We start from the raw sequence: 22,357 nt of genomic DNA on the forward strand, positions 1-22,357 counted from the left end.
CCTCCGGAACGAATTAAGTACGTAACCAGAGGTACCACAGTATGACTGTATTACAGTATTATTATTTTTGTCCACCTTTCATCCTAAAGTCCTAGGGAAGGTTCCAGCAACTCAAATAATATAAATTTAAATCAACAGAAATAAATAAAGCAGATGAAATATTTTTGAAGCAGAGACCCACGTTTAGAAGCAGACTCCCTGTGTTCAATATAAACATTCTCAAGGGGGGGGGGAGAAATTACGCAACTTTGTAGAACTTGGTTCTGCACAACTCTGATTGGCAGGTGTCCAAGTAGTTCTATACTTTTTCCTATCAAATTAATAAAGCAAAAAACAGGCTATCTCATTTGGGGAAGGGCCATAGCTCAATGGTAGAGCATCTGCTTTGCATGCAGACTCAATGTCTGGCACCTTAAACAGGACTGGGAAAGGCTCCCTGTCTAAAATTTTGGAGAGCCACAGCCTGTCAATGAGGACAATACTGAGGTAGACAGACCAATGGTCTGACTCCATATAAGGCAGCTATGTTCCTATATACATGTACATGCAGCCTTTAAAAAACAAAGTGCCTGCCTGAAGCGTGAAGGCAGAGCAAGACTCACAGAGGAACCAGCATTTGATTTACTGGTATGCGTATCCGTCAATCAAATTGTGAAGCGAGAAAAAAGCTAGGCTCATTCCATTGCTGAGGGACATGCTGCAGGCTCTCTTTTTAATTATGTCTGTCTTCACCCAAGTTGATGTGGTGAGAGACGGCTTGTGTCATGTTTTCTGTACTTTGATTTCTTACGAGGAGAAATATGTAGTTCTGACAAAAAATCTCCAGTCAGCAGAAATCTCCGAGAGCCAAATGGGATTTCGGCTGGCCGCAAGTTGTGAGCAATAGGAACCTTACGCTACAATCTTGTAGCACAAAGGTAGGGGGACTTTTTCAGCGTTCCCTTCTGGGCGACCACATGGCGGTAGTGGGCAAGGCCATGGGCAAAAGTAGGTGGAACAAGGAGTGGAAACTTCCCCTTTCTACTGCTGACTGGGTGCTACACACACCTTCTCCATCCAGACAAATAAGGGACATTGTTTGAGTTCAAGGACCCATTTGCATTTAAGCAAAAATACTCTAGAAGGGTGTGAAGCAAGGCCAGTGAGGAGTGTTCAAGGACACATTCCAGCCAAGAACAACACTCAAGGAGGGTGGCAAGAAGGACCAACGAAGGGGTGTCAGAGGGGAGAAAGTGTGGTGTGGAGACAAACCCAAGGGCCAGAGCTTACAGCAGGCTTCCTCAACCTCAGCCCTCCAGATGTTTTTGGCCTACAACTCCCATGATCCCTAGCTAGCAGGACCAGTGGTCAGGAATGATGGGAATTGTAGTCTCAAAACATTTGGAGGGCCGAGGTTGAGGAAGCTTGGCTTAGAGGGCCACATTTGGCGCCTGAGTCCCCTAAGTTCCCCACCCCTGTATTACTTAATTACTGAAGCCTGGAAGGTTTGGGAAAGGGATGTATAGGATTCAACATCCACCCTACCCTCATTATCTAGGCTTACTGCTAATGAATGCACTTATGCTGAGTAATAGCTTTCTGCTTCAACTTAAAGCCTTGTTCGAAACACTGGAAGGGCAAAAGTAGTCTTCTTAGATGGGAGCACTGATATGTTGATGATCACTATTTGTATTCTAGCTGATACTAAAAAACAACAACCCCAAATCCTGTGAAATACAGATTGCTTCATACAGAATTCAGATGGCTTTCGTGGGCAATTCTCTTTAACAATGGGAAAGAAATAATAAACAACACAGAGTCAAACCATTTAGATGGGTTCTTGTGTGAAGACAAACATTGTGAATATTGCAAACTTCTCTGTGGTCTTCTCAAAGCCGCTTGCCGCCTGTCTGCATTTTTGCAAAAATCCCTTGTGTAATTCCCAATCCCACAATTTATTTGGATATCTTTAGCTTCACCTTATTTCTTAGTATTTCAGCCCCTTGACAAACGATGTAAGGCTTTTCACATCTCACTCCCGCTCTCAAATCAGGGCACTGTTGTTTCTTCACACCACATTCCAACTATGCCAGAAATTTAATTACTAATCTTGATGCTAATTAACTTGCTTACATCAGCTGACAATGCACTGGTTAATCTAGTGCTGTATGCTTTCTAGTATAAAATGGTAGGATTTAGAAGAAGAAGAAACAGAGAGCAACTGCATAAAATGGAATTAAATTTAAGACTGACTGTTTTAAAGGGCAATAATCTGGAGAAATCCAACAATAAACAAATGTTCAACATGTACTTACTTCTTAATTATTATTTTAAATATCCACTCCTCCTTAAAAAGCAAAGATTGGCTCCCAGTAGTCTCCTATCTAGGCAATCATCAGCTCTCCTTCTCTCCACCCCCACCCCCGACAGCTTGCTTTCACAAATACTGCAACATCAGATGCTCCCAGACAGATTAAAGATTTGAGCTAAGGAATATCCTATTAGGCAGGGCCAGATGAATTAAAATGGGATGTGGGTGGCGCTGTGGTCAAAACCACTGAGCCTCTTGGGTGTGCCAATCAGAAGGTCAGCAGTTCAAAACCGCATGATGGGGTGAGCTCCCATTGCTCTGCTCCAGCTTCTGCCAACCTGACAGTTCGAAAGCATATCAGTGCAAGTAGATAAGTAGGTACCGCTGTAGCAGGAAGGTATATGGCGTTTCCATGTGCTCTGGCTTCTGTCATGGTGTTCCGTTGCACCAGAAGTGGTTTAGTTATGCTGGTCACATGACCTAGAAAGCTGTCTGTGGACAAACGCCAGCTCCCTCAGCCTGAAGCGAGTTGCCTTTGACCGGACTTAACTGTCCAGGGGTCCTTTACCTTACCTTTTAACCTTATGAATTAAAAGGGTTGCATGTGTGCCAGATCCTGAGTTAGACGTTAAAACAGAGCACAATTCAAAACAATGCATACAGAATTTAGATTCCATCATATATATTTGAACCTAGTTTTCAAAGTGTGCAGAGTAAGAACACTTGTAACAGGACATGTTTGAATTAGAATTTTGACAAAAACCACCAACATAGTTACGATCCCAACAGGAGTAATGTGTACACCTAAAGATTCAGACTGAACAGCTACAACTTCCACTATGTGGAAATAAATGCACATACCACAAAGAAATTGGTTGGATCTTTTGCTTACCTCCAGGTCATAGAGATATCTGAAGCTATTCTGCTGATTGGCAGCTCTTCTTACAGCCTGAGCCAATTCCACAGCTCCTCTGCCCCCATATGACCAGTGACTGCATGGCACTGCATCAGAAGCTCCAGACTGCTTGGCAATCTCACAGACTAAATCAATCTCAGCAGGAGAGTCCGTACTGCCAACAAAACAATCATTTCATTTACAACTTTATTTATCAGTCAAATTTGCTAAGTGGCTCTCCATACTAATGTACTGAACAGCAGTTCATTAGATAAGAGCTGGGATGGAGAGCCTGTAGCCCTATAGATATTTTTGGTAGACTCCAAGTCCCATCAGCCACAGCCAGCATGGCCAATGGTCAGGGATGATGGGAGTTGTAGTACACCAATAACCGTAGGACCACAGGTTCCCCTGTGCCTGGGTAAGAGAATTATACAAAATATCTAAGCAAAATGTCTATACAAACTTAGCACTATTCACAGTTTTAACTTAGGCAAGACTAAAAACAATATGGCTTTATACACCATGGGTGCAAGGTCCAAGGTCCATTCACCACTGACTCCTACAAAATTGAACGTGGTAACTGGCACTGGGTTACTGAAGAGATGAGAAAACTGGTTTCTCCTCCTTCCATGTGTGCTGCTACATATCCGATTGGCTACCTCTATTACTTTTTTAGTCTCTAGTTGCAATCAGCAGCCACTCTCTGGAGGAAGGGCTCACGAGTCAGAGGAGCAAGGATAGCTGCAGACCTCAGAAAGTACTGAGGTGGCTGTGGAAGGTACACATAGAAACACCTAGCTAACTTAAAATGAATTCAAATATCCAGGGCCTGGTTTGCTGCACCCAAGGGTACTAAAGGAGCTTGTGGATATAATTTTAGAACCTCTGTCTATAATCTTTGAGAATTCTTGGAGAACAAGTGAGGTCCCTACAGTCTGGAGGTGGGCAAATGTTATCCCCATTTTTAAAAAGGGTAAAGAAAGAAGACCCAGGTAATGGATTTCTAAAGACCCATAAGACCCAGCATGGATTTCTAAAAAAACAAGTCTTACCTGAAAACATTGAGAGCCACTACAACTGGAACACCAAACTGCTGGGCAATTTCAATTTGTTTCCGTAAGTTGCTGCAGCCATCAGATACCAGCTTGAGATTCTGGTGGACAGAGAACAAAAAGTCAATATAAATTTAACTTCAATAAAAATACTTTTCACTTATCATTTAATGCTTTTTTTTTTTTTTACTAAAGCCAGGTGGTACAGTGAAATTCTCCTCAAGATCATCATATTAAGAGTTCTTAACCGTCCTTCATTCTAAGCCCCCAGGGTGGGTTGCAACAATGTAAGAATGCAGTATTAAAATCAATTAAAACAGCTTACATTCAGACGAATTGGCAGCAGCATGGCAAAAAAATAGACACTCAGTCCTACTAGCCACGAAAATGATGCCTATCATGCACTATGTCTGTGGATTAATAAAAACAAGCTCCTGGAAGTTGTATAGGCCACAGCCAAGTTTCCCCAGTTCTAACCCACAGCTCCACCTAAAGGGTTTATATGGTAAGCAGGATTAAATGAAGAGATTTCTGCTTATCTCCCAAAGGTTGCAATCCTATGCAGTAAGCCTACTTCTGAACAGAAATACATAGCATTGTGGTTCTTATTAACTGTATTCCATACTGCCTAGAAAACTCTGTTCAACATGTGACTAGTTCAAGGAAGCTCAAATCTGGACAGAATCATGAAATCCAGTCTGCCGAAAAATCTTTCAAGCCTATTATGTCTGAGATTCGAAACTAATTTTGGACACTGCTAATCTATAGATCTCAAGATCTTTACTTGTAGAACTGGTATGGCTGCTGAGTGAATCTACATCTGCAGTTCACATGGGGCTGTTGGTGGTGCACGATGTTACCAGAACAATGAGATTCTTGCTGCTTCTAACTTTTCCGGAAGCAATCCTCAAAAAAGGTTCTGCATACACATCCCCTCCAGTCTTGAGATGCACATAGGATTTCAGGACAAAGACTAGGTGATTACCAAGAGATATTTTTTTTTAAGGATGTGTTGAGAAAGGGAAGCCAAAGAGGATATTGAAATGTGGATGTGGAAACCGTTAACACTTTATGAAGTGCATATGCAAGAGAGACAGCAAAGGCAGGGGACACTCCTTCCAGTGCTGCTGTTTAAGGGAACCCTGATGGTTCTTGGGGCTACCAGAATTTTAGATCCTGCTGTTAGTGTGGGATTATCAAATTGGTCACAGAGTCACTCACTGTAAAACTATATGCATAACCTATGGTCAGAATATTTGTGGCATGAGCTTTGAGCTTTGTGGCCAGAAGCCTACTTCCATCAAAACCATGAAGCAATTAAAAAGTGTTTTGGGGGGAGAAACTAACCAAATAAACAACACAGGAACTACAGATTGTAGCATCCTTGTTTCTTAAGCAAGAGTTATAGAAACAACATGCATTTATTAGCTCATCAAAACAGGAACACACAAACACTGTTGCACAATTTGTTAATGCTACAGAAAGGTCTGGACAATTGCTTTGCTTTTTCTTATGGAAAATCTAAGAAGTCCTGCACATTCAGTTATCATAATGAAGGAAAATGAATTTTTGTTGCAAAGTATTTGGTTACATCTATTTTTATAATCATTTATATCCTGCTTCCATAGCCCAGCAAGAGTGTTCAGACACAACTAGGTGACTAACAAATACAACAGAAATGCCAAAAGCATATTAAAACTTGGGGATTTTCTAAATTAAGAGTGGTAAACAAACAAACAAACAAACAAACAAACAAACAACAGAAATAGGAACATAGGGAACTGCCTTATACCATTGGTCCATCTTTCTCAGTACTGTCTACACTGATTGGCAGCAACTCTATGGGATTTCAGGAAGGGAGTCTTCCCCAGTTCTGCCTGGAAATGCTGGGGATTGATCCTGGGACCTTCTGCTTGCAAGGCCGATGCTCTACCACTGAGCTACGACCCTTCCCCTCCGTCCAGGAGTCTAGTCTTTGTAAATGTCAAATTTAATTCCTCCGTTACCTTGACTGCCTACAAAGTGACAATGAAAGATTTAAATCTTACCTCTTCTGTATATTCTTTCTTAAGAGGGGCACCAGCTGTCACCTAAGATAACAAACAAGTAGTTAAACAATGGTCATAGAACAGACCTGTCCAAAGAGGTAATCTTATTTTGATACCTTTCTAAAAAGCAGCGAGGGTCAGCATTTAACAGTATCAACAGTGGGAATATTAGAATTTCACATTGCTTCTTTCATTAATTATCATATCTACACAAGCAGATTATTGATGTTGTAGTGTGATTTGGCAACATCTAGTATTCTTCAAGCCAGCACTAGCTAAACAATGTCAGATTCAAGTCCTGAGTTCATTTTTAGGAGGCCTCAAAATAAAACCATTAAGTTTTACCAAAATGTTCATGCTTCCATTTTGAAACTGAAGTTACATTGCACCAGCCACTGCTGGGGGAAACTGTGGCCTGTGAGGAGAGGTTGTAGGGGAAACTCTGCAAGTAGGGGGAAGGGTTAAGCTCCCCTGCTTTTCCCCTGCAAAAGCCTCCATCCCTGTGTTCACACCATTCGTCTCAGTTGGAAACTCCAATAACATGTTCAAATAACATGCTGTTTCAGGCACATTTTAAGACACTTAAGGTGACTGTGAAACTTTTTAAAAAAAATGATAAGAGACAAATATGGACCACCTATTGCCTGTCATTTTTACCATGCTATATAATAAATTGTTCCCCGCTAATGCCCCAATGCCAGATGAGGGCTGCAGAGAGCTGCAGCCTATCCAACAACCACAACCATTGTTACACACTCCTCTTTAGCACATGACTTAGGCAATGCTCAGCATCCTATCCCATTATTTTGCCAAGACTACCACCTGAATGCTAGCTAGTGTTGGCTTCCAGTAAGGGGGGGGGGTGGATGAAGCAATAACCAGGGAGAAAAAGTGGAGGAGTTGGATGTTGCTGGCAACATGATAAGGAGAGGGTGAGAAAGTGGAGAATCAGAGGAGGAGCTTATGGAGGGGAGGGGCTTGTTAGGAAACCTCACTGAAAGGTACAATTGGGGGCAGGGTTTATTGGGTTTGCCTCTTGAATAGGAGTTGTCAGGAAATGTAACTACTGTCCCACTTCCCACTTTGAAATCTTATTCCTTGACAAATCTTGAACAACCCTGTTGCTTGAAAATAATTATTTTAAAAGTTCAAGTCTGCGAAGCTACATTTGGCAGTTCTTCAGAGTGGAAACCCAAAAGCACAACACTAACAAAGTAAATTGATTCCAGTTCCTGAAAACCAGCAGCCCAGCATAAATATGAAGAACGCCTCAACTGGAAAAGTTAAGGAAGGGAAGTGGGCTAGAAATATTCAAGGGGGTAGAAATCTATTTACATTCTAATTTGTGAATTATATGGCTTGGTGCTTTCCTTGCTTACAGTGAATGCTTCATTTGGCTAAGCGAAGAAGGTGAAACAAGTGTTAGAGATTTCAGTGGCCGTGCTCAGCCTGCACGCAGCTATTCCAAAGAAGGAGTCTTATTTCAACCCAAGTTCTCAGACAAGTAAATACATCCCCTTCAATTGGGGGTTGGGGATGGTTGGGTGCAAAAGCACTGGTCATTGTTACCCAGTCGACAGGTATCTGCAGCTGGATGATGAGAAGAGTTTAATAAATAATATTATGACTGTATTCCAAAACATACTCACATGGCAGTAGGTGTCATTGAGATCAATGGGGCTTTACTTCTGAGTAAACATGGTTAGGCTCATGCTGTAGGTAAGAGAGTGAGTTTGCAAAGTATTAAGCAGAAAAAGTAGTTTGCAGAAGAATCTGAAAGGTGGAATCAGGACATGCATTCTGTGAGAGAGTTTCAGGGTAACATGAAATGGTGCATCCGCTACTTTAGGAACAAAGGCTGCCAGAGTGAGCATGGAAGATGAAGAGCCAGGAAAGGCAAAGGCAAGAATCTGGTGAATGCGAAGGCAAACTGCAGACAGGCTGAATGTGGGCCATTGCTCACAATGTGATCATAGCAGCTACCACACAATCTTGGAAGCAAAAATTCTGCACAGAGGTTAAGATACAGACAGGTAGCCGTGTTGGTCTGCCATAGTCAAAATAAAAAATTCCTTCCAGTAGCACCTTAAAGACCAACTAAGTTAGTTCTTGGTATGAGCTTTCGTGTGCATGCACACTTCTTCAGATACACTGAAGGTTAAGATAGTTGAAGTGGGACCAGTAAATGTTTACAAACAAATAGCAATGGCCCACAGGGAAGTGGTTGCAAAAGCCCAGGAAAAAGATAGGAAGTCCAGCTCTAGCGAGAAATTAAAGTTAAGAAAAAGAAGGCAGAAAGTGACGAAGTAGATGAAAGCCAGACTGCATGCTTGGGTGACAGGATAAGGGAAGGGAAAGTACTCCAAGAACTCAAGAGGCAGGAGAGGGAGATTTGGTTGTAATACATCTACCTTGAGTACTGCTATGATCAAGATCAAAAGAAGACAAAGAAATAGGGGAATGCTCAGCACTTTTATTTCCAGGGATTTTTAGTAACCCCATGAAAAATACTCAGAGTCGAGAGTGGATTTCATGGTCTTTATTCAGCTCATAGTGGTGAAGAGGAACAAATGTTTCCCCAAAATATCTGCTTTATATACATTATTTACACAATGGGCTGCACTTGATTGGCTAATTCCAGGATTCTCCTGTAGGCCAATCAGGTTGTGGATTCACTTCCACTTGGCGCTGGTTTGGGTGGCTCCTGCGGACCAATCATACTGCTGCATTGTTCTAGGACCAATCAGACTCCTGCATTTTGGATCCTATTCAACTCAGTACATAACACCCCACCTCATTATATTCAGCTGGTCTTAAATGTACTTAACAGTAACTAGACTCTAGAGGATATCCCTAGTTAGTAGTTCAGGACTTAGGTAATGGCAGAAACAGAGCAGAGTGGGTAGCAGTTCAGACTAGAGGACACAGTGGGTTGGTCATGCTTAGAGAAGCCTTAGTGAAATCAATGGGATGCCCATCAATTTAATTGGGTCTGCTCTAAGCACGACAATACTCAATTGTAACCCCACTTACCTGGGAGTAAGCCCCACTGAATTTGATAGGACCTATTTCTTAGTAGGCATGGTTAGGATTGTGCTGTAAATCTGGATGTAACCCTATGAGTTTAGCCATGGCATTTCAAAGGCCAGTACTTGCGTGTAAAAAAAAGAGAGAGAAAGAGTGGGGGAGAAGAAAAATTCCAAACAGACCTAATTCTCCTTGCTAAATTTTTAGTCCTTTTTAGAGCTATCCTCTTTAATACGTCTTAATCCAACAAGCAACACAGATAATGCCACATCTACATGATGAAAGACAGTGAAATGAGAGTCTTTGTTAAATTAGCTTACATTGAGAACTATTTCAGCAATTCTGAAATTAAAGCGTTTATACATATTTCAAATGATAAGGGGCTTTCTCAGGCTTAGGGAGTTCTAAAGATTTATCATTTGTTTTATGAGATAGGTACAGAAACTTACATTTGGCCCACCTCCATGCATCTTCAAAGCCCGCACTGTAGCAACAAGCACAACCACACTGGGAACCAGGCCAGAAGCTCTGCATTTGATGTTGAAGAATTTCTCCATCCCAATATCAGCACCAAAACCAGCTTCAGTTGCTGTTAGGAACAAGGAGTTAGTTAAGAGGGATCAGAGAGTCAATTTGGCAGTCACTAAACACCTAGTGTACACGAACAGAGCTCCATATGTGCAGGGGCTTCTTCCTTCTCTTTTAGGAGTGGTGAGATGCTTTGCATATATGTGGGGCTGCTATTGGTCCAGAGTTTTCAGCTGGTTCAAAACACTGAGGCCAGACTATTGGTGGGGACAGGCTATTGCCAGCACATAACTCTGGTGCTCAAAAGCTTGCACTACCCTGCCCACACATTTCTGGGTCAAGTTAAATGTTCTTCTATTAATTTGCAATTCCCTTTTATAATTTGGGTCTAGGAGACCTCAGGACCTCCAGATCCCTTAGATCTCTACTTGATCACCCCGGTCTTCAGCTGAGCCACTGTTTGTGGTCTGCCATGGCTCAGATGCTCAGCTCATATCCACCAAGAGTTATATGTTCAGTATTTTGTGGAACTCCCTCCTGTTGACCTTCCAGTGCTTACTGAAGACTTTTATTTCAGCAGGCTTTTAAAGTGAATTCTGATTTTTAGTTTTATTTCATTTTTAGTTTCACTGCATTAGGTCTCCTGTACACTGTTTAGAGATTACTGTAATTAAATGATAGACAAATAGTTAAAATAAATGTATAGTCATGCAATCTGCTGCAACAAACTTATAATTAATGGAAATTCTATAATTATATGTAATTAAGGGCAGGATTCACCTAACTGGTCCCATCAGCGGAAGATCTGTGAACGGACTTCTGCTTGCACAATGGGGCTTCCCCACTCTCTTCCCCCATGCCCCTCCATTGGTTCAGGGTGTGTGTGTGTGTGACAATCCCCAGTTGAGCACGTGGAAGAGAAGAGACAACTCCCCTTGCAATCAAGAAACCAAAACAAGTAACAACCCCCAAACCTCATTTTTAAACAATACATTTAAAAACTGGGGACAAAATACCCTAGTGGATGTGAAGGGGGTATCTGGGGACATGGCCACCATACTGTGGACCCCATCTGGCTTGGGGAGGAGAGGAGGAAGAGGAGGAGGGGTGGCGGCGATGTAGGGCTTATCTCAAAGGTGAATAGAATTTCTTATTTAAAAGACTCAAGTGTGACAAACACAAAGCCAGGAGTGCCAGCACTCCAACTTTCAAGAGAGGAAGGAAGCAGGATGCTGTACAAAAGCTGCTAGGATGAAGGCTACCAACTGCAAAGGAAATAAAACAGAGAGTAATTCTGAAGATAAAGCCATGTGCCAAAACCATGTGCTTTGAAACCTGTTTGTGCTCAAATATTCAGCACAATCACTTTTGTATTATTTCCTGCCTGTAAATCAGAGTGCCAATGAAAACATGAGCAACTGGAGGCCAAAGAGCAAGAAAGAATCATGATAATCCCTAGTTCAACAGTGACATAAGTATGAATAAGTCTTCTATTAAACCAATGGGAATCAAACAACAACTTGCAATACATTTTGCTGGAAACCCACAATTAGCCACTGGGACAAGCTAGGCCAAGAGAACCTGCATGCTGTGCAAAGATCCACTGGAGGTTATCAGATTTACTTTCTCCTGATAGGCAGCATGGGAATTCATCACTAGATTTTTCTCTTTGCAATCTACAAGACTATCTGGGCTGCTTTCTCTCAGGAGTTAGAACAGGTGGCAGCAGTAGCAGGACAGGCAATTGAGGAGGGGTTAGATCTCCAGTTGCTAGAGCTTCTTTCACAGAACAGTTTAATGCAATTCAGCCAGTAGTTCAAAAGACTCCAGGGAGTATTTTACAGTAGGTCATATAGGAAGGCACTCTATGTAGGGCTATTTTACAAGCAGCAGTCCCAGAGTCAGATCCTTGCTCAGCCATAACACTTAGGGACTTATCTGACAATATCCAATGTCAGCTTAAGGACGTATCTGTGATCTGATCTGAGTCCTTAGGCTAGGGGGAAAGGAAACCTATTGCAATTCCACAGCAGCCAATTTTAGCTGCTCATAAGAGTGTACACTTAACAGAGGCCATTGCCAATCCCAGCACTCTGATATATGTATATACATACATCATGTATATGAATGTACACATATGTACTGTATATGTACATGTGCATTTCAGCACTTGTATATCACTGTCACTTAAAAATTTTAGGTATACACTTAAAATATCACTAGCATACAACTTTAAAATGTAAAGCATGAAGTTGTCCTAAAATAATGCAGTTTGTGCCCTGGCCAAACACTTAAATATTTCAATCTTCTCACTTTAGGTAATAATTTTATTCTCCTGACTTTAGGCATCCTATTAGTGTAAATGCTGTGAGGAAATAGAATTAACAGCATAACAGAGTTCTGTCTTTTCTTTTTAAAATATTACTGAATCTGAAGGTAACTTTTCAACGAATAAAGTTAGGGAAACAAGAAGATGTCCAGAATTAAACATTGTTATAAGACTAGTATTATAGGTTTGTAAGGACCCTGAGAGTCATCTAGTCCAGCCCCCTGCAATGAAGGAATCTTTTGCCCAATGTGGGGTTCGAGCCCATGACTCTGAGATTAAGAGTCTCATGCCCTCCTGACTGAGCCACATATATATAGAAGGAAGAATGAAAGGCTAATTAAGGGAAATGCCTTTAACTTTTTCATTATTACTTTTAAAGTATATACTACATTTTGGTGAAATAAAAAAAATACCTCAAACCATTCCAGAGACTCAGCATTTGTGGATTATTTCATCCACTTTCTCAGTGCAAAATGTTCTTGGGAAATGTATTATTTCTTTTTTAGAATCCTGAATGTCAACGGCTGATTGGATTTCTCAGCCTTCAGAAAAAGAAAGCAGCAACTATGTCCACTACACTGCAGTTTAAGCAGCTACATATTAGCCCTCAATGCAGCAGTGTTTTGACATGGCAGGGAGCCCTACAAAAAGCAACCACATGTTTCAGTTTGCAAGGCTACAAATGGAACTGTCACAAGAAAATTCATTTATCCCTCAATAAAATTCCCTGTAAACAGAAGCAAACTTTAATGAACGTAACCTTCCTGCAGTCAGGATTTACTATCAACATATCTAAATCAAAACAAAGAGTATGCACTGGAAGACCCTAAAGAGAAACATGCACACTAGGCAAAGTTTCAGGACATGGAATTATGGAGGCCAAATTCCAGAACAATACAAAAGGAAATGGAAATTCTGAATTGTTAGCTGCCATCCACTTCTATGATGTAAACATATTTGTCCTGGTGCAGCTGTCAACAAGGAAACCATGGAAAGGAAGAGTTCAAAGTCACAGAAGCACATGAACTCTAACCCTCTGGATCCAAGGCATTTTGGTTGGTGCTTCTTGTATGCAGCAAATCACCAAACTGAGCAGCTGCCAAAATAAACCAGGAGATATGATTCATCTGAAAGGACACCACATTTATGTTACTACAGCAAGGGTAAATGAACTGGCTGTTTGTACAATGTGACCCAAGATCTCTTCCTTTAATGACTGTTCACGGAACTTAATGCTCAAAGTTCTACCCAACTATTCCAAACGATCCCACAAATCTTTTATTTTTTCCTATGTATTTGTGAAATGTTCATGGTGCTGGAGTTATAGGCTTAAAAAAATTGTAATACAAGCCTGTGCAGCAGGAAAAAGACATGCCCCATATAAAGATAACATTTAGTTTTTATATTACATTTTTTAAGTGTTTAAAGCATTTGACATTCCAGTAATTCCTACAGCAACCTTGTGAATTTTGTTGCTATTATCACCTCCATCTTCAAAATGTGCGGGGGCTGGGGGGAGAGTTGAAAGATAGAGCTCACCGAAGACTACTCTGTGAGTTCGTGGCTGAGGTGAGATTTGAACCATGGCTCCCTGACTCAAATATCACACACTAAGGCGCAACCGCAGTATGTTGAAGAGTAAGGTTACCGTAACTTCTGTCATAGAGCTTCAGTATGCTGATGACAACGTAGTGTGCGCACACTCAGAGGATGACCTCCAAACCATCCTAAATATCTTTGCAGAAGCTTATGAAAAGCTTGGCCTATCACTCAACATCCAAAAAACCAAAGTGCTGCACCAACAAGTACAAAATAACTCCTCTGCAGCGCCACAAATCCAACTCAATGGTGTAATGTTGGAAAATGTTGATCACTTCTCCTACCTAGGCAGTTATCTTTCCATAAGGGCCAACATTGATGCCGAAATCCAGCATCGCCTGGCCTCTGTGAGTGCGGCTTTCTCGCGATTGAAGTGCAGAGTGCTTGAGGACCAGGACATTTGCAGGGAAACCAAAATGCTTATTTACAAAGCGATTATACTACCAACCTTACTATATGTTTGTGAAACATGGACCACTTATAAACGCCATCTCCAACTCCTCGAAAGATTCCATCAACAGTGTCTCTGAAAAATTTTACACATCACTTGGGAAGACAGGCAAACTAATGTCAGTGTACTGGAAGAAGCAAAGATCACCAGTGTTGAAGCAATGATTCTTCAACATCAACTTCGTTGGACTGGTCATATCGTGCAGATGCCTGATAATCATCTTCCAAAACAGCTACTCTATTCCGAACTTAAAAATTGAAAGCGTAATGCTGGTGGTCAACAAAAGAGGTTTAAAGACTGTCTCAAGGCAAATCTTAAAAAATGTAGTATAAACACTGCCAGCTAGGAAACATTGGCCTGCGAGTGCTCCAGTTGGAGAAAACCCTTTACCAAAGGTGTCATGGGCTTTGAAGACACTCAAACTCAGGATGCAAGGGAGAAATGTGCTAAGAGGAAGGCACGCTTGGCAAATCAACATTGTGATCAACTCCCAGCCAGAAACCAATGTCCCCACTGTGGAAGGACGTGTGGATACAGAATTGGCCTCCACAGTCACCTATGGACTCATTGTTAAAACCGTGTTTATGGAAGACAATCTTACTTGGCTACGAGTGATTGCAAAAGAAGAAGAAAATGACAGCTCTGTACACTTATCTGTCAGGTGAATAACATATGCTAGCAATCTCCTCAAGGACACAAGGGGAGAACAGCAGCTGCAGGTGGGCTGGTAGAGTTTAAAAAGAAAGGATGGGCAAATATTAAGCTCATTCTGGCCAGCCATTTCTCTGCTCCAATGTACATCTTCCTAAAGCTGCTTTTGGCCTTTAAAAAATCTGAGAAAAGATACCCATGACTGCATGTCAGGTCTATATTGGCTCTGTGCGTATATGGAATCCATCCTATCATTGTGGATAAACACATAAACATTGTGGCTAAAACAATCTTCTCTTTCCCTAATGCCATATGGTATAGCACCATGTGCCTTACATACGCAAAAGGCAGGCATTTCCTCAGTGCTGACTACTACATTCAGACTCCCAGCACCTTGAGGGCCCTGTCCACCTGCACAGTGGCTTGCACAGTGTGTGTTGGGCACTTTTGATTGGATCCAGTTCCCTCCGCTGGCTGCACTCCAGGGTCACCATATCCAGTCAGCTAAAGCCTGGACCTTCTATTGCTAAGTACCAAATTGTTGTTAAAGGAGGAGCCTCTGCTCGCTCACAGAAAAGTGGTGTGTATATTCAGAGAGTGCAGCTTACCCTACACAGAGATAACAGCAGATGCCACAACACTGAAGGCAGTGGTGAATCAGAATGATCAATGTCTCTATCATTTGGTGCAATCATCCAGGACACAGCAAGTTTCGGAATCATCAATCACAACAGTGCAAGGCTGCACCCTAATTCAAATCGCAGGCTGCTTCAAGCTGCTGAGTGGTAAAAAATGTCCCTTTTCTGCCTGCCTTTTCTCCAACAATAAAATAAGTAGGAGGAAGACTCTCTTCCCATTCCGGTAGCACGCCCCCCCCCCATTGCACAGAGAGAGCCCACTCTGCAGAGATGGTGTGTTTGTTTATTCTCCCACCCCGCCTCAATGCGATCATTATGTTCACTGTGATTTCTTAGGACTTTTATTACAGTACATAGCCCCAGATTAATATCACACTGACATATAAAAAGACTATGAACAGCCTGACCAAGAAGGCTTGGTGCAAATAGAAAGGCTTCGGTTCTCAATTATTCAGTAAAATCGACTGCCATAAAGGCAGCTCTGAGTAGAGTTTTTTAAGAGATGAAAACTCAGTCATTATGGAGGCCAAACTACATGCTATACAGAGAGGTGGATATTAATTAAACTTTTACTCTAGCACAGGCATCAGCTAACATAAAAGAAGAGGGGGTGACTTTTGCCAATTCCCCCTTCCCATTGCGGTCCCCTCTCTCTTTCCCCCCCCCCCCAGCTCCAGAGAGTTGAGCAATCCTCCAGAACAATGTGGAAGGTGGTGCGGGGGAACACAGGCTGCAGCAGGAAGGGGAAATTGGCCAAAATTGCCTCCTCTTATCCAATGTTAGTGGATGCCCCCACTAGATCAAATGCCATTCTTCAACTAGACTGGTAGCATTGGATATCATTCAAACATGTCAAAATAAAAAAAATTCCTTCCAGTAGCACCTTAAAGACCAACTAAGTTAGTTCTTGGTATGAGCTTTCGTGTGCATGCACACTTCTTCAGATACACTGAAACAGAAGTTGCCAGATCCTTCTATATAGTGAGAAGGTGGGGAGGGGTATTACTCAGAAGGGTGGTGGGAATGGGAGATTGGCAGATAGCTGAGATGAGCCTGTTGACGACTCTTAACGACTGCAATAGGACTTACAGGAAAAGGCAAGGGGTGAGAAGGTGAAAAATGGCTTAGTCATGTATAATGAGATAAGAATCCAATGTCTTTGTTCAGACCAGGTCTCTCCATGGTTTTAAGTTTGGTAATGAGTTGCAATTCAGCAGCTTCTCTTTCCAGTCTATTTCTGAAACAGCTACTTTGAGATCTTGTATAGAATGTGCTGGGAGATTGAAGTGTTCTCCTACTGGTTTCTCTGTTTTGTGATTCTTGATGTCAGATTTATGTCCGTTTATTCTTTGGCGTAAGGTTTGGCCTGTTTGTCCAATATAGAGAGCTGAAGGACACTGTTGGCATTTGATGGCATACACAATGTTAGACGATGAGCAATTAAATAGTCCCGAGATGGTATGTGTGATGTTGTTGGGTCCAGTAATGGTGTTGTCCGGGTGTATGTGGCAGCAAAGTTGGCATCTGGGTTTATTGCAGGCTCTGGTGCCAGTGTCCGTGTTAAGTCTGGTTGTAGTATAATTGTGGGTTAGGAGTTGTTTACAGATAGGCTACCTATCTGTAATCCAAACATGTGTAACAGTAACCCAAGAGTAGCCCTTTTAGGGAGATGAAAAGCCACTTTAGGAGGGGACTTTTTTGGGAGCACATAAGGAGTGGCAGAAAAGGATACTATTCCTTTCCCAGTCTGCCATTTCCACCTCCAAATCTCCTTCTCAGCTGACCCACATGGGCTTTCGATTGAAAGGTATCACTATTCTAAAAGGTAAAGGTAAAGGTACCCCTGCCCGAACGGGCCAGTCTTGACAGACTCTGGGGTTTGTACGCCCATCTCACATCTATAGGCCGGGGGCCAGCGCTGTCCGAAGACACTTCCGGGTCACGTGGCCAGCGTGACAAAGCTGCATCTGGCGAGCCAGCGCAGCACACGGAACGCCGTTTACCTTCCCGCTGGTAAGCGGTACCTATTTATCTACTTGCACCCGGGGGTGCTTTCGAACTGCTAGGTTGGCAGGCGCTGGGACCGAGCAGCGGGAGCGCACCCCGCCGCGGGGATTCGAACCGCCGACCTTTCGATCGGCAAGCCCTAGGCGCTGAGGCTTTAACCCACAGCGCCACCCACGTCCCGCATCACTATTCTAGCCTTGTTCAAATAATATAAGTTGATTCACCCATGGATTTTCTTATGTTTGGTTTGTTTATGAGAAAATAAATTGCAGAAATGAGGTGGAGGGGAAACAGCTACTACTCTTTTTTGCCATGCTTATCTAATTGGAACCCCCTTATTTTGTGAATTGATAGGAGTGAGCTATGAGAAGCAGCACTTTTGACAGTGTTGCTGGATTTGATTTATGAATTCTTAAAAACAGAAAGAGAGAGACTGACCTCTAGTATTTTTTTTGCCTGTGGGAGACAAAGAATTTTCCTGTGCTAGCTATATTTCACAGTGGGGGGAAATCTGCTGAAATGGCTTATATTGGAGTCTATAAATTATAATCAGAGATGGCGCTAGAGCAATGTTTGTTAGCAGGCGTCTAACAGGATATTTCAATTATCAGCAGAGCAGTATACATCAAAGTTTTCTAAAAACACAAGTGAAAATAAATATTAAAAAGTAAACTGAAAATAAATATTAAAAAGTAAATAGTGTATCTTTGAATATCTTTTAAAAACAGCAACAACCAATGGTATTTATATAAAAGAATATAAGAGTTCAAGTCTAAAAGCTCTTGACTTTTATAGTGGCTTTCAATATACTGTCCACCACATCCTTTGAAGTCAGGCGGAGAGACCATTCTTGTGGTTTCATCCCAATGGGATGCTAGGAGGGTGATATGGGACAGGACATTTTCCATGGTGCCCCCCAGCTGTCTATGTGGAACTACAATCTACCCCCTCCCAACCATGGATAGTTCTGATCTGCTGCTGTTATTTGCCCTGTAGCTTACATAATTTTACTGGTGATTTTATAGTACAGTAGTTTTATTTGTAGTGTGTGTGTGTGTGTGTGTGTGTGTGTGCATGCTTTTGTGTATTTTTGTTTTGTTTTGGATTGTGACCATTATTAATTTAACATCTGACCCCCCAAAACAGGAAAGGATCATTTTTACTGCTTCAGTAAGCACTGCATTTTCTTAACTATGAAAAGAAATGGAGCTACAAATGCAAGAGAGTGAATGTTATGACATAAGATAGCAAGGATTTTTGAATTTAACACTCACTGGAGCACTCGACACACAGTGATTTTTCAATGAAGTCAAGCAAAAACAACTATAAAGAACGCTGAACAATGCAAATATTAAGACATCACATGTGCTTTGGTGCCAAACGGGGTTTAAAGCAAAGCATTTACTTCCTTTTTTGGAGAAAGAACTCCCACCAAAGAAATACTGCAAAGCATTTTACAATCTATTAAAAAAATTGCAGATCATTCTTTCTTGTTTCAAACACATATGCTGCACTATTTTTATGCAGTGATTTATAAACCTTTTGTATAAATACACTTTTGAGCATAGATAAGTATATATAATATAAACTTTTGAGCATATATACAAGGATTTTTGAAATATAGCTGTGCACATTCTGCACAGATCACTAAGCAGCTACTGCAAGTAGTTTTGTTCTGATGAGCATTTCCACTGCAGAGTAAAGCAAGTAAATTATTCATAAAATTTATTAAAGCTTACTTCTGCTTAGGTTTACAATACACGCAAAGCATGCCAAAATTTCTCCAATTATCTGATAGTGCAAGCACAGAAAGACTCCTATTTTTCTATATGGGTGGGGGAAGGGTGTATTGGGAATACTGTGTATGTTATACAAAGTAGGTTGCATCCAAGGCAGCTCATGCAACATATCTTTCCCTTCTCCTTCCACTCCACAGTCCCCTGTGTCCTCTAAAAAGCCTCTCCAGAGGCTCGGGTAGAGGGGGACCTACCAAGTGTTATCTGAATCCAGGAGAAGGGAATTGCCTCAAATCAGGGGGAGGTATTAGAACTGACCATGCAGAAAGTCTTGAAATGGAGCCCTTCAGGGAACTGGGCTAGTCCATGAGTTGCCACTTCTTTCTGCATATTGTGGCCCTCTTGAGCTACAAGAACCATTCACAAGCTCTCTGCACTGGCCTATCCCTCCTGCGTGTGACTGGTCTCTGCCTTTGTTAATCATATTACTTTTTGTTCATTTTATGACTGACTAATTAGTGTCAGTTGATTTAAAAAACTTATTTGTATTGTTTATTATGAATGGCTTCACTCAGTAGAGGTTGTTGTTCTTATGAACATTGTTGTTGTTCAATTCAACTTATTGGTCACTTTTTCTTGCAGCAGCTTACAATCATTATGTTTATTTCAGATGATAGCATGAGTCAATGATTTCAAGCTGTATCTGTTTAAGATGTCATTCTGCAAACAGACCTAATTATAAACCATTTGCTTAACTTGGCCATTTACATAATATTTGTCTGTCTATCTATCTATCTATCTATCTATCTATCTATCTATCTATCTATCTATCTATCATCTATCATCTATCTATCTATCTATCTATCTATCATCTATCTATCTATCTATCTATCTATCTATCTATCTATCTATCTATCCTCTATCTAGTCTTTTGTAGATATTAAACATTAACTAACATATATTTAAATTTTATCGTGGTCCTATCCAGGGCTGGTGCAGATGTAATGGCTTAACATTGCTTGGGCATTTCGCTGCAGAACTTTAGGTTCATTGGTCCTTGCTCCTTCTGACTGCACTTCACCACCCCCACCCCCACCCTGTTTGTCTTCCCTAGCCAGTACTGCTTCTGATCATCACCAATTTTGCTTCTAGAATCCGCTGAACTTCTAAAAGGTACACTTTTCAAGAAAAAATGTACCTTTGAGATCCTCATTGCTAAGGATAATTTTAGCAATGGAATTCAACAAAAAGTTCTCTTTCAATCTGCATTGCTTTGGAACACTATTAAAGAGTTGAAAGCACCCCTTTAAAACCAACATTATCCCACTGTGAAAACTGAGCAGAAGACAGGAATACTAGCCTGCCTCTGGTTTCAGTGGAAATCTAGCTAGGCAAATGGATCCAAGTATAAACAGGGAATTCCAAATCAACAATACCTTTTGATCAAGAAGGTATCGAGATCACACACTAAAGTGATGTTACATAAACATGATACACATCACTTGAGTTAAAACAACACTTAATCATTAATTTCAAATGAAACTACTCCAGCTCCACGTTAACATTCCAAAACAAAATGAGCTTGTACTCACCTACAAATCCTTCTTTGCCAACCAATTTAAGGGCAATTTTGTCTGCCAAAACCGAAGAGTTACCATGAGCAATATTTGCAAAAGGCCCAGCGTGCACAAAAACTGGGGTTCCCTAAAAGTATCAAAAGCAAAGGCAGAACTGTAATCAGAGCACAAGAAGAAAACAACAGTTAAGACCTTTTACATTGTACTGTACTATATTCTACGTTGCTCTTGTGGAGCAGTGAGGCTTATTGTCTGGACTGGAGCAGGAGAAAGTGGGCTGCAGTAGGACAACAAACAGCCTTTCTGAGAGACCTCAAGGACCGTAAGACTGTATCCACAGCAGCAACAGCAAGCTCTGTATCCTGCTTCTATCAGGATAGTTTAGTAACAGTGTATGCTAGGTGTTCCAGGAGGTAGACTGAGAGTTAAGGCAGCTTTAGTAATTAAGCTGGTATTCATATTTAGGGTTCTGCTTTACTTGCTCAGGAAAAACCATTCTTTATAGCAGGCATGGAAGCCTCTGATTCCACCTGGGACTGTGGCAGAGGCAAAGTGTTAAATCCCCTGTGCCATCCCATGCCACACTCCCAATTCAGCTAATTTTTTCTCCCTGCCCAACGCTAGCTATTGCTGTTTTTGTTATTTACCTATATGATAAAACATCATGTCTAGTTTGGCCCCAAGAGCTTTTAGAGCCCCTCCAGCAGCCATGCTAACCAGGGTATCCACATTCAGGTAGCTGCTTTACTAGTTAAAAACCTTTTCTCGTAATACTCCAGCTGCTGAAGCAATTCCTGCCTACTAAAGAACTCTGAAAAACGCCTTCTTTCCAATTGCTTCTTTTTGCAGGGAAGTGTCAGGTCTGGCATTGCAGCTTCCAACTATTCATTGCCACAAGTCAGCTGCTTTAACTTAGGCTCCTGAGGCCAGTTTCACTGAGGCTGCAATCCTATACCACACTTACCCAGGAGCAAGCCCTACTGAACTCAGTGGGGCTTATGTCTGAGTAGACACATATAGGACTTCAGTATTCACAGTAATTAAAAGAAAAATAGTGTATCTGGTAGCTCTTTTTAAGCTGCATTTGATTCATGGGATTCTAATAAATGTCTATCTGATTCAACAACTCTAAAATTCCTCTAGGAGACATATGAAAGGGAGAACCTATGGTGATTCCACCTGTGAAAACACAAGTTTTCTTTCATTAATGGAGGAGGCCAGGGGGGTGAGGAAAGGAATGTAATATAAAGATGGGGTGGGGTGGGGGAGTTATCCAAAAGATGGCATTTTGTATCAATGATCTGATAGCTATTCTGCTATGTGCGCTTTGAAACTGAAGCTGGAGAACAATGACAGAAACAGCAAAAATAGTCTCCTGCGGTATCAGTATCACTGAATAAATACAATATACATTTATTCTTTTCAAACTAATAGAAACTGCCACTGATCATTTGCTATCAGGGAAATAAATTTCAGTAGTTTATGGGTGTCACTCAGTCAGCAAGCTGCTTTGTACAGCAAGTCTT

General features: G+C 41.4%; 1 protein-coding gene and 1 long non-coding RNA gene across 2 annotated transcripts in view; one reads left to right on the forward strand and one right to left on the reverse strand.

Moving 5' to 3' along the window:
• The window catches only part of MTHFD1L (methylenetetrahydrofolate dehydrogenase (NADP+ dependent) 1 like), a 109,140-nt gene that overhangs the window by 38,076 nt on the left and 48,707 nt on the right, over positions 1 to 22,357 (reverse strand). Inside the window, exons 20-24 of the mRNA XM_082215222.1 lie at positions 20,847 to 20,958; positions 9,765 to 9,904; positions 6,289 to 6,330; positions 4,241 to 4,341; positions 3,183 to 3,360 (exon numbers count right to left, since the gene is read on the reverse strand). Coding sequence (XP_082071348.1) covers positions 3,183 to 3,360; positions 4,241 to 4,341; positions 6,289 to 6,330; positions 9,765 to 9,904; positions 20,847 to 20,958 — 573 coding nt within the window. The remainder of the gene's footprint in view (positions 1 to 3,182; positions 3,361 to 4,240; positions 4,342 to 6,288; positions 6,331 to 9,764; positions 9,905 to 20,846; positions 20,959 to 22,357) is intronic.
• LOC309528144 lies at positions 6,339 to 9,468 on the forward strand. The gene is made up of 2 exons (XR_014217567.1): positions 6,339 to 8,305; positions 8,446 to 9,468. It is a non-coding gene; the product is annotated as an uncharacterized lncRNA (long non-coding RNA).

The sequence above is a fragment of the Podarcis vaucheri genome (assembly GCF_965113315.1).
Source record: "Podarcis vaucheri genome assembly, chromosome: 3".
In the NCBI taxonomy this organism is placed as follows: Eukaryota; Metazoa; Chordata; class Lepidosauria; order Squamata; family Lacertidae; genus Podarcis; species Podarcis vaucheri.